The sequence below is a fragment of the Cheilinus undulatus genome, linkage group 23, assembly GCF_018320785.1.
Source record: "Cheilinus undulatus linkage group 23, ASM1832078v1, whole genome shotgun sequence".
Classification (NCBI taxonomy): Eukaryota; Metazoa; Chordata; class Actinopteri; order Labriformes; family Labridae; genus Cheilinus; species Cheilinus undulatus.
The window spans coordinates 14,837,774-14,855,159 of NC_054887.1; the positions used below are offsets into that span (position 1 = coordinate 14,837,774).

At 38.6% G+C, this 17,386-nt stretch overlaps 2 protein-coding genes across 2 annotated transcripts in view; one reads left to right on the forward strand and one right to left on the reverse strand.

The window, feature by feature from the left end:
* slc41a2b (solute carrier family 41 member 2b) overlaps positions 1 to 10,639 on the reverse strand; it is a 71,728-nt gene extending 61,089 nt beyond the window's left edge. The window contains exons 1-3 of the mRNA XM_041780740.1: positions 10,524 to 10,639; positions 7,830 to 8,513; positions 4,033 to 4,140 (exon numbers count right to left, since the gene is read on the reverse strand). Coding sequence (XP_041636674.1) covers positions 4,033 to 4,140; positions 7,830 to 8,375 — 654 coding nt within the window. The 5' untranslated portion in view covers positions 8,376 to 8,513; positions 10,524 to 10,639. The remainder of the gene's footprint in view (positions 1 to 4,032; positions 4,141 to 7,829; positions 8,514 to 10,523) is intronic.
* Positions 10,640 to 11,383: 744 nt separating this feature from the next.
* On the forward strand, positions 11,384 to 17,348 carry nopchap1 (NOP protein chaperone 1). Its single transcript, XM_041780498.1, has 4 exons — positions 11,384 to 11,511; positions 12,922 to 12,996; positions 13,395 to 13,528; positions 13,614 to 17,348. The coding sequence occupies exons 1-4, from the start codon at positions 11,451 to 11,453 to the stop codon at positions 13,794 to 13,796; spliced, it is 453 nt and encodes a 150-aa protein (XP_041636432.1). The 5' UTR covers positions 11,384 to 11,450; the 3' UTR covers positions 13,797 to 17,348.
* The last annotated feature ends 38 nt before the right edge of the window (positions 17,349 to 17,386 follow it).

Below are 17,386 nucleotides of genomic sequence, written 5' to 3' on the forward strand. Positions count from 1 at the left end.
AATATACATCCAAAACCAAAGCTCAGGTCTCAGGAGGTTAAAGTAAAGGACGTCCTTCATAATGAAGTGAAATGTAACAGCTGTTTTTGGACATAATATGGTAGCATTATCTTGCTCAGAGCTATTTACTACCGCTAATTTTTGTTAACCAAAAACACTATCCAGTTTCATGCCAACGACAGGAAGCTTGGACCTCCTTGTTTTGACTTATATTTGTCTTTTGTTTAGTGATGCTATTATAGAATGTGATTAAGTGCAAAATATACCTCAGTAAAAGTCAAATAACTGATTTAAAAACTATTCAAAAAAGTACAAATACACAACTCAGCAACTCAATCATAGTAATGTGAGTAAATGTAATTAGTTACTTTCTACACCTATTAAACTGAGATAAAAGTTGCACTGAATCTTTGTTTTATAAACTGACTGTATGAATTTTAAAATTCTTTTCCCGTCCCTGTTCATGATTGTTAGTCACCAGTCAAAGAGAGTACGGTTTGAAAATTGTTTAAAGTTTTTGTGGCTTCGGAGAAGTTTATAACTCCCACACTGTGAATCATGCTCGACTTCATAGCACAGCCTGAGGAGAACAACAGCAACGTGAAGACAAATAGTTTTTCTGGACGGCGCTGAGGAGGATCAGCTCTCACTGAGCTCTGCTGTCCGTGTTGACACAGCGCTGTGAATGTGGAGCCTGTACGCAGGGAGCCGAAAAACAAACAGAGAATTCTGCCCCGTCACTTCTGCATTTTCTGTTAAGGTTAAAGCAGCGGAGACAAACACAGAAATGTGGACACAACAAGTCATCTCGAACAAATTCTGTTGGCTAAGAACTTCACAGACTTTTCCTCTGGACTGTAAATACCAGGATTTGTGAAGAGACTGACGTAGTTTTAAAGGATAATTTATGCTCTGAATGTTTGCACTCTTTGTTCTCTGACAGGCCAACCTTTCTCTGCCTCTTTACTTCTGCTCTGAGACGTTTAAGAGCAGTAATAAATTTGCTTTCTGACTCTTCAACCATCCAGGTTGCAGCATAATGTCTCACCTCACTCCACAGGAAATCATCCCTCATTCTGCTACATCAGCAAATTCCTCCTCTCATTCCTAATCCACTAAGCTCTTACACTAAAGTCCATCCAAAATGCTGCAAATCATTCGTTTACAGCACATTTCTGGGTTATTATTACTTCAGCTTCAAAGAACAAAAGCTTTACAGACAAACAGGGTTGGTATTTCATCTGAGGCTCTTTTTGATTTCTTCTTTTTTACCTGACAGAGCAGAAGAGTGACTTGCTGAAACAGCTGTACTTGTGTCACAGAGATGACCTATAATTACTACAGAGAGGCTAAACATGGAGATGAGACATCCCTATGGTTAGGGGGTAATATGCTAATACTAGGGATTTTGAAAATTGACAGGGTATCCCTTTAATTACTCCCTAGAAAAATCTGCTGTGTAATGTGCTCATGTTTCTAATAAATGCCTCCACACCACTGTTACATCCCTACTTGTTTCTAGGCTAACCAATCTCAATAATCTAGCAGTATTAAATAAGATTAATCAAGGTACACAATTAGTGCACTAAGCTTTTTCTTTACCCCATGCTTTTAAAAAAACTTACAGACAGCTCAGTGGACAAGCCAACAAACTTAACAAATGGTTAAGTTCATGTTAAATCTGTGATCTACCAATAAAAGTAGGTCTGTATCTAAACAGGAATTCACTTAACCCAAGTTTAAGACAGAAGAAAAATATTTTAAAAAATACACAAAACAGTATAAATGCAAAATAGTGGAATTTTAAAATGCAATAAAGGGGTGTGATTAATCACAATTAACTACAGAAATTGAGATTAATCATGATTAAATTTTTTAATCTTGTGACAGCCCTAATATTAAACTAAATCATGCAATATAAGTAAAATTTGATTCAACGTCATGAGCGTAAACCTGAAAAATGTAACAATAGCCATGCATCTTCATAGGCTACAGCAACCATATCAATAAGACCAGTGTTAAATTTGGCAGGTATTTTTAGTCTAGTCTTAGACGTGTGATTGAAATGTCTTTTTGTTTTAGTCACACTTTTCTCATTTCTACTCTTAAAAGTTTTCATCCAGATCAAGAAAAATTACTCAATTTTTGCTCCAAAAAAGTCCTTTCATCATAGTCCACACTTAATCAAAATGTTTTCTCTTTGCCTGAATGTGACGCAAATCACACTTGTGTGTTCAAATGCATACTGAAAAGCCTACTATCCCTGCTTTCTACAGCTGAAAGGCAGAAGAGCTACAACTACTTACCATAATTATATGGATTCCAATCTTATTAAATTTTAGTCTCATTTAGTCACATGGGATTGGTATTATCTGTGGACCTGTGATAATTTGTGAATTACACACTTGCGTCAGTCACAAAATATGCAAAGTCTGCAATGTACTCGGTTTTACTGACATTGAAGTCGACATGAAGGTGCTGCAGCAAAGAAAAACCCGATGAATTTTTATTTCTAAAGTTCATGCAGGTGACGTTGTATACAAACAGCTAAACAGAATTTCCAAGTGCTAAAGTGGTGTTTTCTCTCTCCCTCTCACTGGCCACTTTATTAGGTACACCTTGCTGGTATAGTGTACTGTTCAGAACTGCCTTAATTCTCTGTGGCATAGTTTCAACAAAACATTTTTGTCCATGTTGACAGGATAGCATCACACAGTTGCTGCAGATTTGCCGGCTGCACATCCATGATTCAAATCTCTTGTTCCACCACATCCTAAAGGTGCTCTATTGGACTGAGATCTGGTGACTGTGGAGGCCATTGTGAACTTACTGTCATGGTTAAGAAACCACATTGAGATGATCTGTGACATGGTGCATGATCCTGCTGGAAGTAGCCATCAGAAGATGGTACTCTTTGGTGTACATGGGGCGGACATGGTCAGCAACAATTCTCAGGTAGGATGTGGCATTTAAACAATGTTCGATTGGTACTAAGGGGCCCAAAGTGTGCCAAGAATATACCACCCAAACCTTTACACCACCAGCCTGAACCGCTGATACAAGGCAGGATGGATCCATGCTTTCATGTTTACGCCAAATTCTGATGCCATCATCTGAATGTCGCAGCTGACTAGCTTTTCTGGTCTTCTACTGTTCTGTTTTGGTGAGCCTGTGCGAATTGTAGCCTCAGTTTCCAGTTCCTAGCTGGCAGGAGTGGCACCTGATATGGTCTCCTGCTGCTGCTCCAGCTCATCTCCCTCAAGGTTTGACGTGTTGTGTTTTCATTGATGGTACTCTGCATACGTTGGTTGTAACGACTGATTATTTGAGTTCCATCATCTTGAACCAGCCTGCCCATTCTCCTTTCAAATCAGCAAGGCATTTTCATCCACACGACTGCCCCTCACTGGATATTTTCCCTTTTTCAGACCATTCTCTGTAAACCCTAGAGATGGTTGTGTGTGAAAATCCCAGTAAATCAGCAGTTCCTGAAAAATTCAGAGCAGCCTGTCCAGCACCAACAACCATGCCACATTCAAAGTCACTTCAATCCCCTTTCTTCCTCATTCTGATGCTCGGTTTGAACTTCAGAAAGCTGTCTCAACCACATCTACATGCCTAAATGCTTTAAGTTGCTTCCATGTGATTGGCTGATAAGCTATTTGTGTTAAGCAATTGAACAGGTGTACCTAACAAAGTGGCTAGTGAGTGAAATACCAGAACAACAACAACAAAGATGGCTTGATTTTAGGCTGTGGTTGGAGCTGACACATAATAATTGATGATTTCTCATCAGTAAAAAGTTGCAGCTCTTTCAAAAAAGTTAAGGTAATACAAGACTGTTTTTAACACTATATTATATGAAGTAATAAATTCCACTGCCTTTAATTCTATTGAGAAATCTATCCAAACCCTATAAACTGTGTTAAGTTAGTTTCCTCATACACCACACAGCACAGAAATATTCCCATGTCATGATGGATTATGTCATCATGACTTGAGTTTGGGTGGGGTATATGCATGTTTGCTCACAGCAGTCGACAGCCTCGAAGCCAGCGTCATCTCCAGGTTTCCCTTGAGGCCGAGCAGAGCAGGAACCAGGATGAAGATCTCCGTGATGTACTGGAACGCCTCCCAGTGCTGTGGACATAAAAAACAATAAACCGTCTGACCTTTGAGATAAAATACTTCCCTCGTATCAAATTAAATTCAAATACTACACCATGAATTAGATAAGGATTATTACTTGTGTGTATATGAACCCTCATTCAGTATCAATGCAGAGGTTTATTAGGCTGTAAGTCAATAAAAGTAGTTTGTGAGTTTAGAAACTACCACACATCTGTCAAGAGTGAAAAAAACCCACAAAATTATTTTAACCATAAATTTCCTCTGAAACAAAAACCATCAGTGATGTGGAAAAAGTTCCTGTAAGTTGAGCAACAGCTGCAGAAAATGTTTAAATTTCCTCTGATAAATTAGCTTGCATTTTGCAGAGCTTTAGAATTCAAGTGAGCACTTCATTTAAGTTTAATGCTAATTCTAGCAAATCCTTTAGAACTGGGGCACATTTTTCACACACCATGAAGTTTAAAGAATCATTAGGAAGAAAAAGTTTCACTTTTTTTTTTTGCTTCAACGGCTACAAAATAATCCTCAGGGACAAAGAGGTTCGATCAAGCCTCTGCGACAAAATCAGTGATCTCATTTTGGGAGCAGGGAGTTGTTTGTATTATTATTGTGTGCTCAGTTTCCCAATAACACAGTGATGTAAACAAATCAGTAAAAGCAGCAATAGACCAGCAGCTGCAATGTAAACTTATTGATTTAGTTAGTGGAGTCTGGTGGCTCTGAAGGGAGTTGTCTAACGGCTGTTTGTGGTTAAAAAAAAGGGCATAAAGGCGGATTTTTAACTTCCTCTTTAACCTTGTGATTCATAACACAACTTTTATGAGAAACTAAGACTTATTAAAACATTTCAAGGCGCAATGGACTTTCAGTTTTACATCCAGTCTAGCTTGTTGGCAACATGTGCCATGGTGTTTTTTGCCCCTTTAGACTTTGCTCTAGTGATGACACCCTGTTCCCACGTTTCAGTTATGACTCTGTCCAGCACATGCTGTCTTAGAGGTAAGCAATAAACAAAGGATACTATTGTGAAAATATCACTGAGGATGAAATTAAAGGTGGTATAATATGTAGAGGTGTAACTGGACATGCATAGACAGGAAGTAATGCTGGGAGCTGCTGCTCTGTTGCTGTACCATATGGCATTATTTTGCAAGTATTGCCATTTTAAGTAAATATGAGCCTAAACTAGGGATGCACGATATTTTATTTTTTTCAATATCTGATATGCCGATATTTACAAAATAACTTTAGAAGATACCGATATCAATACTGATATTTAAATGCAGTTCAGACCTAAACCTTCAGTCCTTAAAATTCACAATTTAAAAGTGACAGATTTCAGTCAACACACTATAAAAGGTAAGGAATGATGATGAATAAAGAAAGAGATTTCAGCTGTTCAACTCAACTAACTTACTTGTTCGTACACTAATATTTACAGCTGAAAAAAGCAGATTTTTAAAGCCAAAATATCGCCCACACTGATATTTCACTTTTTAAGTTAATATCTGCTGATACTGACGTCATACCCCTAATATTGTGCATCCATAGCCTAAATGTTTGTTGTCTTTATATAAAAAGTCAATGACTGACATATTCTTTAACACTGGCCCATGCTAATGCTGTCCACATTTATCCAAACCCCATAAAGTGACATCCAACATGCCTACACTAACGCACATGGCGATGACTGGCTGTACCACATAGACCAAAGGAGAGCTGTTGGTGCTGCACTTTTATCAAAAGAACTCACAGCTTAAGGTTTAAAGGCAGAAGCTGTTGGAAAGACAGAAAAGTTATTTAACAAACAGAGCACAATTTTAGTGGTAGTTTTTCCAGTACAAGGAGGCTAGACTGTGGTGTTCCCCAAGGTAGCTGCCTTGGTCCTCTTCTGTTCTCTATTTTTACTAATGATTTACCCTTGGTGTTAAAATAAATCATCAAGTATAATGTATGCAGATGATTCAACAACATATACAGCAGCCCACTTCATAGACTAATTAAACGATTCATTACAAAGCAATTTGCTTTGTTTATCAAACTGAGTGATCGAAATAAGCTGTTCTTAAATAAAGCCAAAACAAAGCACTTAACCTTTGGCTCTAATCATGCATTAAAAAACACACGCTGCCTCTGTCTCTGAACATGATGGGTGTTGATTTGGAGTAGGTTCACGAAGTTTAACTTCTTGGTGATGAACAGCTAAACTGCTCTCCACATATTAGCAGAATTTAAATCAAATGGGAAGCGCTGTGTCCACCATTATGACAGATACTTCAATCAGACAAACCATTCAATCACTAGTTTTGTTTCATCTTGATAATCATTGTGTCATCACAAACTCCAACTAATGTAAAACAAAGCATCAAGGACAAGCATGAAGCTCTTAAATGGCTAAAAGTTCAGGAGACACTATTTATAACTCTCAGTCTTTTTTCATTGCATAAATAATATGGCAAAATCAAAAGGTCTTTACAGTAAGATCTCCTATATCAATAGCAGAGTCATATTACAAGGCAGGTCACGTACGCTCATGTTGTAGCTGCTGTGCCAAGAACTTCTGTATGCAGAAAACAGTTTTGTACAGGGGTTCAATTCAGTGGAATATATCGCCATGTAAAATGTGTTATAAAAATGAACCACTACAGTTGGACTGTATGGGGACTAAAATGTCTATTTTCTTTTGAATATCTTGTGTAATGTAGGTTGATTAGGGACCCAAGGAAGACTAGTTGCTACCCTGGTAGCAACCACTGGGGATCCTTTTAAACAAACGAACAAATAAACAAATAGACTGGATGTGTATGAACTGTTGCTACTGATTTAAGCTGGAGTTAACACAGCGAGCATGTCCCTTAACTCTACTTCCTGTTTGTGTTTTGAACATGTGATCTTTTAGGCTGTATGTTTTAATTTAAGACATTCCCAATAAGCACAATCATCCTGGACTAAAATATTCCACTTAAAACAAAGGTTTTTCAAAGTCTTTTACAGCCATTTGCAGTGTTTTGAACATCTGCAGAGTCTATTACATTTTCTCCCCAAATGTTAATAATTTTCTCCTTAGTGACTCCACAAACACTTTCCTCATGATGTAATATCGCCGCAGGAAACTCTTTTAAAAGGTAAACGAGCGGCTTGCATGATTAACATTATTTGGAGACATCTGCCTGGACTGTTACCACTTCATCAAACACAGGGATGGGGAATAGGGATTGATCATTTTAAACAGTACTTAACTTCACACATGCTTCTCTATTTTCTGGTGGAAAGGCAAAACAACAATATGTTTTTAACAGAAGTGGTCTACGCTGAGTAGAGCTCAAGTTAGAAAGGTCAAGACTGTATTTGTTATACTACTATTTTATGTTGCTTTTTTGTCAATTTCACCACTGATTTCAAGATTGTATTATTTTAGGACTTGCTATAATGTTTAAGAGCATTTTTTAGCACTGGTTTGAGCAGATGAGGAATATAACTCTCCTCTGTAGCCAGTGGTTGTTTGTTGTTTGATTATTTTTGGAACATGAAACTTGTATGTGTCAGTTTTTTATCATCACTCCCATCACCTTTTGTGCTGCCCTGATGGCAGAATTTACAAACTCTGTGTTTAACTGGACTTAAACTTTAATACCATCCTTTAAGCTCTCATGTAAGCTGCTATTGTTTAACAATAGTTGTGTTGTTGCTCAGCTGACCTGCACAATATCCAGCACCATTCCAGCTGAAACAGTTCCAAATCCAGCGAGAAGGAAAGGCACCAAGATCTGCAGCGCCATGGCCAGCGGCGACTCCTTGGGCATATTCTGTGCATTAGTCCCCTGCCCTTCCTCCTCCCCCTCCTCCTCTTCTTCAACATCCGCCTCATCGCCTGACATCCTCCTCTCTGCCAGCATGGGCTCTGTCTCTGAATAACCTCCATCTCCACAGTCAGATAAAGACAAAGATGATCGAGAGGCCCGGTCCAACAGCCGCCGGCCTTCTATGTGCGGCGTCTCTTGTCTGTAGCCGTTTTGGAGCGGGCTACTTTCAGGTTTAGCTCCCAGGTCCACCATCGCCAGCCGCTCCTCCTGCAGTTTGGTGTATCCGGTGGGCACCATGGTGTGGAAAAGAGAGGAGATTCGCCCAGAAGAAACAGGCTTCAGTGATAGAGCGCTCCACCCGCCCCCTGCTCCGCTCATACGCACGGTCAGGCTAGAGCCCAGGGATTCCCCGATAGCTCCTCCCAGGCTCTGGATACTCATGATGTGGTCTCAGGCTGCAGAGTCTCATCTCCCGTCATCCAGTTAGAGAGCGGGGTGAAAATAAGACAAAGTAAAACTGGTTCAAACAGGCTCAGGTGTGCCGTCCATGTTAGAAAATGACTTCAAGGACTTCTCAATCTGAAAGAAGACAACAGAGAGAGAAAAGGTGAGAGATCAGGGAGGCACAGCCCAGAGCATTCTTCAAGATGTTGTTACACAGTCACTGAGCGGCTGAGCCACTACTTATTAAAACAGACAAAAAGTGAAGTAAGGTCTACATATAGAGCAGAATTTTTTTAATGAATTATGGGCCAGCTTAAGGGGAATCTGTGCAGCTTTGAGAGTAAACCAAAAAGTAGCTATTTAATTCAGAGAGCAATTGGGGTTGCTGCACATTTCTTTTCAAATTCAAAACTTTCTAATGCCTTTTTTTGGCCCCCAAAAATTGAAAAAAAAAATCTTATATTTTTGGGAGGAAGGAAGGAATATGGCATATGTGTAAATGTGCCCAGATCAGGCAGTCCTCACACAATGAGTGACCATGCAAGAAGGAGACTATTAAGAGAGGCCATCATGACACCTATGACTACTCTGAAGGAGTTACAAGCTTCAGCAGCTGAGATGGGAGAGACTCTGCATACAACAACTGTTTCTCTGGTTTTTCACCAGATAAAACTTTCTGGGAGAGTGACAAAGAGAAAGCCACTGTTGAAGAAAAGTTGGCCAAAAGGCAAGAGGAAGAAAGTTCTTTAGTCTGATGAGACCAAAATGGTTCTTTCTGGCCATGAAACAAGACACCAAAAACTGTACATCACCACAAACACACCATCCCCACTGTGAAGCATGTTGCTGGCAGCATCATGCTGTGAGGATGCTTCTCAGCAGCTGGCCCAGGAAGACTTGTAAAGGTGGCGGGTAAAATGAATGCTGCAAAATACAGGAAAATCCTGGAGAATCTTTTCAAAGGCCAGACCTCAAATTCAGAGAATTTATGGCTGGACTGGAGAATGGCTGTTTATGCCCGATCCCTGTGTACTGGCATTTAGTTAAAAATACAAACATCGACTTTTGGTGCACATCATCATGCCCTTTACTGCTACATTGCAATCTATTGTGTTTCTATTGAGCTGCATCTGAGTGTAAACACTACAAAGCCTATTCCACTATATGCACATAGAATTTACTTTTAGCAGGTGTGAATTCTTCTGAACTGTATTTGTCCGTCAAGTAGACATGTTTCATTGATGGTATTTGTACCTGTGTCACCAGAACAGGCAACTGTGAGGTAAAACACAGGTGCACACGTTTGGACAAACTGTACTATCAGTTAGGATAGGCAAATGCTGGGGAAGCCACAATAAGAAATTAAAGAAGGTACTTTGCTTTGCAACTCCAGATCAAGAACGTAATAATAAAAGACTATAACTGAAATGTGCAGTGAGGTCAAAATTAAGACACAACAAAAGCAATGAGAGACAAAAATGTAGAAATGGTAGGATTAACAGCTGATAGGTCAGCAGTCTAGTATACAAAGGCAATAGATAAAATGTTAGGTTGTAGACCATTCAACAGTGAAATAAAGAAAAGAAGGTAATAACTGAGGAAAATGCTAAAATAACATCATATTTTCAGTTAGCAGCAAAACAAATACAGAATGTCAGGAAATCAAGATTGGTTTGCACCATCTGATAGCATCTATTTAACGGTGAGCATGAGTAAAAGTAGCAAATGTGCCTAAAACTACTTGCTTGTGTTATTCCAGTTACCTAAGTGGATGCTGTGATTACTGTCATGTGTTAATTTGTACACCTTTTCTGTCTGTCTGTTTGATGATTGTTCAAGCCTTTAAATTAACCTGCCAGTCGCAAAATCGTCCATGTCGTTCAAAGTCTATTTCCACAACAAGCTACTGTTTACTAAAAACTTGAATAGACACGAAAATGTTCACTATAAGAGGATATTTGTTTATGTTCGCTAGCTTAAATACTGTGCTATGTTAGCTAGCTGTGCAGGAATCAAAACAGTAGGAGGCACGGCTCCCTACTTTCTCAACCAAAATATTGTACTAACCAGTAACAGCTGTTACATTTAAACAAAACAAACTGCCAACTCAAGCTGTCGACTCGTTTTGTTTCTTTTCCAAGTTACCTGTCTGCTACGAAGACATTTTATCCAGCTGGAGAAGATGCGAACCCTCCTTGACAGTCAACCAGCCACAGAGCCGCGTCAGAGCAAAAAGTGCCACCAAAGATCGTATATACTGAAAAGATGCACCACTCAATATGAAGAGTCGATTGACTCAGCCTGTTTGACTTGGCTCCAAACAATGATGTAAAATGCCGCTATGTGAATAAGAACGAAACATTAAGACAAATGATGAACCTGTGTGGTGGCGACTGGTATGATAACCGCGCTATTAATTAATGTCGAATTCGAATAAACAAAAAAATTGTGCGCTTCGGAAAAATTTATGAGTGAGATGTCGAGCTTACCTTTGAGCTTTCTTCGACTCAGAACATAAAGTGCCACACACTGATGCTGCATTCACTTGTTGTAGGAAATATGACATAGAGTATTTCATTGAGGAGCGTAACAAAAAAGTTCTCTACATCAACGCGACGGCCAAATCCCTTTTTAGGTATTCATACGAATTGTTTGAGATGCTTAAAATTTCTTTTATTGCCTGCTCATTAACTCTCGAAATATTCTCGCTTGACAGCAACACAATACTTTACATGAGGAATTCCGAGCATCCTTGAATGCAGGATTATTTCGACTGTAGTGTTTGTTTTTTGAGTAGGCTTTTGCCTAGTTTCATCAACTCGTTTTACATTTTCTGCCCGTATCAGCCAGCTACAGACGACTGAAGTTTTCTTAGTCAAGGTCTACAGTGTTGTTAGCCGCTCTATATTCTTTATATGAATACAGTCAATTTAATTTTGGTGGTCATCCGGCACAGTAGAGAGCGCTGTAGAAGGCGCACTGTTGAATAGTTAGCTTATTGACCTGTTACCCGGATGTTGGTCTCAAAGGGAACACACATGTCGATAAAAACAAAACCGTGCGGTGTCTAAAATGGAATTAAATACTAATAAAACGACTTCACAGGATTTGCTGGCATTTGGAAACGGAAAAGGTTGGTATGATTTTCTCATCGGGTAACGTGCTGGTCAAAGTAACAGAGAATTACAACGTTCAAAACACGGTTTTACTACAATAGTTTGTCTTAAAGCTCCTAGTACCTCTTGAGTACGTTTCTATATCCTCTGTAACTGTCTTTAGGGAATGTTTATCTAAGTATAAGTATTCGTTTAGCAGTTTTAGAAGTAACTTTGACATCTAAAATAGTCGCAAATCCAGAATAAACTACCACTGTCAAATATAAGGACTGTCATGTGACCTCTGCTAAAAATAAATAAATAAAAAAAAATTCAATTTAAATTGTCAATTGATATTTCGTCCTGTATTTAATTTATTGGTAATCAACTAACTGATTTAAGTACAGTTTAAGAAACAACTGTATTAATTGTCTGATTCCATTTTCTTGCATGTAAGTACTTTCCTTTTTCTCTCAAATGTGGCGCTAAAATGAATATTTTTGGTTGGTAATCATCATTATCATCATTTTCTGATAAATGAAAAAACTACTTGTCTGTGTATTTTCTTGCAGTTCCACGTCCTGTTTGAAACTAGCCTCAGAAATCCAGAGAAGCTCTTGTTATTTAAGCATTTTTTTGCTTTTGACAATTCAATTTTCAATTGAAAAAAACATAACAAGCAGTTTCCCATTTTTTTCGTTTTTGTCACAAAGATAGAAAAAGGAAAAACAAACTGAACAAAATGGGTCCCTCTTTTCCAACTCTGGTATTTCGTTTTCTTGTTTTAATGAAATGCTTGTGGAAAAGGAATTCATGCGACCCAATGGTAAAGATGAACATTTCAAAATAAAAGCCTTAATGTCCAAATTAAAGCCTAAATAGCCACCCACAATGTTTTATAGTATAATGGTGGGTCTATTTAACTTATACAATGTATTTAAAATAATGTTAATGGAAAAGTACTGGTGATTTAACAGGATTTATCAATATCAGGAGGAAATTAAATTAAGCAAAAAGCAGAGGTGGAATTCTGAGGTCCACAAAACTGGAAACCCTCCTCATCAAATGACCAAAATGCCTCAGTACTTCAAACTCTGATGCACAAACTAGCTGTTTGCATTGACAAGTCTTCCCGTTTACAGCCTATATCCAAGAGCAGTGTGCTTGGGGGCTGCACATGAAAGAGCATCTGGGCAGTTGTGGATATGATGTCTTGCTTAAGGGCACCTAGAATGTGCTTGTAAAGTGAACTGGCACCTGTCCAGCTACCAGTCCTGCAACCCTCCAGTTCCCAACCTAGGACTCATTACACTGAGATAATTCTACCCCACAAAGATAGACTCTTGTCTGTAAAAACCTTCAGTGGGCTAGCATGTTTTTGCATGTCTGATTGTGCTGCCTTTTTGAACACCATAATAACTTATGAAGAGCTTGATTTTTGCTGTTAGGTCTAAATGAAAAGCTTCTCCTCAAACCAAAGGCTGGCAGACCCCTGCAGACAGAGAGAGTCCCAAGAAGCAGCGGTGAGTCAAATGTCTTCTCTGCATGAAGTCTTTTAGGGTTTTTTGTTGGTTACAAAAAAGCCATACTTACATAAAAGTCAAACTGTAGCTGCAATATATTTTCTCGAATACTATTGCAAACATTTTTTGTTTTACAATATATTACAGAAATACTATGAAACACATGTCCCAGACATGGAGTTATATATTAACAATGTATTTTGGGGATTTTGTTGGACAACTTGGGCTGTTGCTATTGACATATCCCATATTTTGATCATTGACATGGCAGAAAATGTAAATGTTTCCAATATTGAAGGTAGAATTTGACAGAGGAATCTCTTCTCCTTTCAGCAGGGCAAAAGCATCTTGTCTTTACTTCAAATGTGGTAAAACTGTGTTTTTGTGTTATTCGTCAGTGTTGGAGCGACTGCAGAGCTTCCTCCCTCAGATGGCCGAGGCCAACGAGAAGCTGAAGCAGCAGATGGAGGATGCTCCCGTTGGACGCTTTGACATTGAGAGTGTGGAGGAGGCAGAGCGGGTCATAGAGATGGTCAGTGTGTCTTTATACTAAGAAAGACCCTGTTCATGAATTTGTTGCATGTTTCAGCTGAGTCATGCTTCTCTCTGGTCTTCAGGACGTAGCGCTGGTGGAGCTCAGCGGCTCAGACAGCAACTCTGATGAAGAGGAGACTTCGGACTCTGATGAGGATTCAGACTCTTGTGATGAGAAGATCACAGAACAGAACTTTAAATTACCTGGAGACAAAGACAAGAAGAAGAAAGCCTACATCCAGGTTGTGGATCAGAAGGGAGAGTGAAAAAACAACAGCAGCCTCTGATGTAGATCGAGCTTCTTTTCTCTCTGAAGGAATGTGGATTAAACTGTCTGGAGCTGCTGTTTGGACACAATCAGATCCTTCTCCTACCTATGGGAACAGCAGTGATTATTACTTCTCCCAGTATACCAGTTGAAGTTGTTGAAGTGCCTTTGGCAGCAGAACACATGCTTCATTGACTTCCAGTCAACCATGAGCCGACTATTAGAACTTGTCATTGAATCAAATGCGTGAAACTGTTAAGTTTTTTTTCTCTGTTTTCTTCAGCTTGTGCACATTCTGGTATCACTTTGAATGAAAAGCTCCTTGATTTTCAATAGGCTCAACAGACTGAATGATGATTGCATGTCTTTACCTGAGAGCAACAAACATATTCATCAACTTTGAGTCTTGTTTTTCCTATTGAAACTGTCAGACAGCGTCTTAAATCACCATTACAACAGCAGGCATGCCTGTTTGGTGTGCCTGCTCCTCCTATTGTAAAGGATATGAAAGAGCAGGAAATATCTGCAGACCTCCTACTGATAGCAAAGATGTGTTGCTCATGAGCGAGATGTTTTTTTTATGCGAGCAAATAGTGTCATTTACTTTATTCCCCTTTGGCTGATACTAAATACACCTCAGAATGAAGGAATGGTCTTTATTCTACACTGTTAAGCCACAGCTGTTGTTTAACATTTTGTTTTTATACCAATGTCACACAAAGTAACTTTTGTTTGGGGAAATCTATAAATACACAGGTAGAAATGTTGAATTTTGGCAGATAAGGAGGCTTAAAAATGACTCTCATTGCTATGCAAAATCAAAAGATCCAGATCACTAAAACAGGCTGTAATTCCCATCACTAGCTGACTGAATATTTCTTGTTTTTTAGCTGCTGGTTGTGTTTGCTGGTAGTGATGCAAGTAGGGGAGGGTGAAAATGCTTATAATCACTGTTTTGTAGCTACTTTGTCTTCAACCTCTGTCTGCAAGACTTTTCAAAGGAAACAAAAAGTCGTTGTAAAGTGATAAAAAAAAAAATCTATTTTGATTTTGTTGTATGACAGGCCACTGTGTTATGAACCACCTGGCCAAATTTCAGTCATGAAAAACATCTCTAAGTTTATAAAATTAAGCTTCAAAATCATGGAAAGAGAGATAGTAATATCTGTTCTTGGATGCTGTGGGTGTGTTGGTTGAATGAGAAGAAGCCTTGCCTACTCAAGAGAAATATGATCCTCTCAAATTTTAAGAAATGCTACCTGAATGGAGGAATCGTCTATCTGCTATGCTGCTATGTTGCAACTCTCCTTTTCTAAGCCACCAAAGAAACAATAACATTTATGTCAAGATATCTCATTTTCTGAGATATGTCTCTCTCCCGTTTCTGAGATGTCTTTGTTAAGTTGTCGCTCAAAACATCCCATTTCCTGATGTTGCTCTTCAAAATAAAAGTCTTCAATGATGATGAGCATTGGAGACTTTTATTGTGACTGACTTGGTAGGAATACATGTCTATCATCAGATACTGTACTAAAATTTATCATCTTGATGCTAACAGACAGTAGGGATTGAGGGAGAGAGATAAAGCCACAGCCTGCTTCTTTTGCTCATACAGGGCTAAAGACAAGTGAAATATGGATTAAAACACACCTCCAGCAGGTCAAATGTTTATGTTGCATCTGGTTCAAGTGAGAAATAGACAAGCACTCCAGCTATTAGCCTTCCCCCTGATCTTACAGTGGACTGTGCCAGAGCAGACAGAAGTTGAGGATTACATTTACTGTTTTTCTGGCACAAATCTCTCCATTCTAATCCTTTTAGTGACTGTAGGCTACCGTGGCTTGGTAATTTACTTCACAGTGAACAAAAACACAGCATTCCAACATATCAAGTGTGTTAAGACAAATTTTGGATTTCACTTTACAGGGACTTTAAGGAAATTTGTCACAGTCTGTCCCTACTCCACTCACTAGATCATGTAAGTTGGTTGTGTGTCATAAACGATTCAGTCACATGTGGTGACATCCCAACATGACCGTTGAGTCGGTTTGAAATCCCGAAGTGTGCACCAAGCTGAAAGGTGAGATTGTGACAAGTAAAAACAAATCAGGGGTCGCATCTCAGCTGAGCTAAAGTAGCACGCTTTTTAATTATTTGATTTTATTGGTGATCTGTAAAACATAATGCAGGCCCAGATAATCTGCCAAATGCTTAATATTGCCTGATTTAGAGTTAAAGGAGCTTCTTACCCATGTAGGTTATGTCAATGGTTATCAGACGAGTAATATGCTCTTCCAGTGTGGGAAATTGTCATTATATTTACTTTAACACTTATATGTTCTTCAACAGTTTGATCCAACTCCTGCACACTGCCCAGCATAGATAGCCTAGATAAGCGGAAGCAAATGGATGGCGTGTATGGATACCTGTGCAGTAAAGTCATACATCTACACAGCACATCAGCATCATTTCCTCATAACATTAAGCAAACTAACAACAGCATCATGGTGTAAAATTCAAATTGAGCTTTATTCACAGTCAAATGACATCGCTGGCTGTAGACAAACTCTCTTTGTTGAGGGAAACTCCCCTCTTCACAAAGGGTGAGAAAAGAAACATTTCTTAGCCCTTGCTGCTTAACTGACAACGTGGGACTGATTAAAAAAACTAACTTTACAGGTTTTTCACATTAACAATGCAGAAAATCATCTTGCGAGTGTAAAGTCAGTGAATATAATTTCATAGCAGAGTCTTCCTGTCTGACAAAAATATATCAAATAATCCCTCTTTTGTTCAAAAATATTTACAAAAAGGACACATTTGACAAAAGGAAGAGTCTAGGAACAAACAGCTGCAAGGACTTGATTAACACCCAGTGAGGACAATAAATTAAAAATATGTCACTACAGCCAAATGGAATTATAATCAAATCATCTTTATGTAAAAATACTACTCTATTTCTATCAGGGGAAGCCTTTAATTAGAGCCAGGATTAAAAATGCTCAGGACAGCTAATTCATCACATTTGAATTAAGATATTTTTGTCATTGTTCACGTGGTAATGCAGCTTTAATAGTATTTGCAACATTTAAGGATGCTTGAACATCCCAGATGCAAGCATTTTAATGTAGCTTCACTGGGTCACCTTCTCAAAATGGATAAATATTTCCTCTGTGATGCTATGAAGTAAGAATGTCTCAAATATCTGATGTCACAAGAAACATAATGTATTTTATAATGTTCATTAAAATAAAATCAAATAGAGACTAACTTTCATGGAGTAACTGTCTAACCTTATTTTAAGTCTTTAAGGTGATTTCTGAAGCATTTTGTCAACAACAACATTCTCTAAATTTGGTTGCTTACCAGTTTGCATTCACTGCCATGAAGTCAAACCTCTTTAAGACTTTTGTTATAAATAAAAATAAAACTGTATCAATAATCCCTTCTTTCTCTGCTACCAGTTTGTTCCAAGAGGATCTGGCTGCAGACCTCTTCAGTGGGTGAGATGGTTAGGGTTAGGGTAACGAGGAGGGGGGGGGGGGGGGTAGAACTAAAAATAACACACCACAAACTAAGGAAAAACCC

Coding starts and splice junctions, on each gene's coding strand:
- nopchap1 (XM_041780498.1), top strand. CDS start 11,451: ATGGAATTAAATACTAATAAAACGACTTCACAGGATTTGCTGGCATTT. Junction 11,512..12,921: donor GGCATTTGGAAACGGAAAAG/GTTGGTATGATT, acceptor TTTTGCTGTTAG/GTCTAAATGAAAAGCTTCTC. Junction 12,997..13,394: donor GAGAGTCCCAAGAAGCAGCG/GTGAGTCAAATG, acceptor GTTATTCGTCAG/TGTTGGAGCGACTGCAGAGC.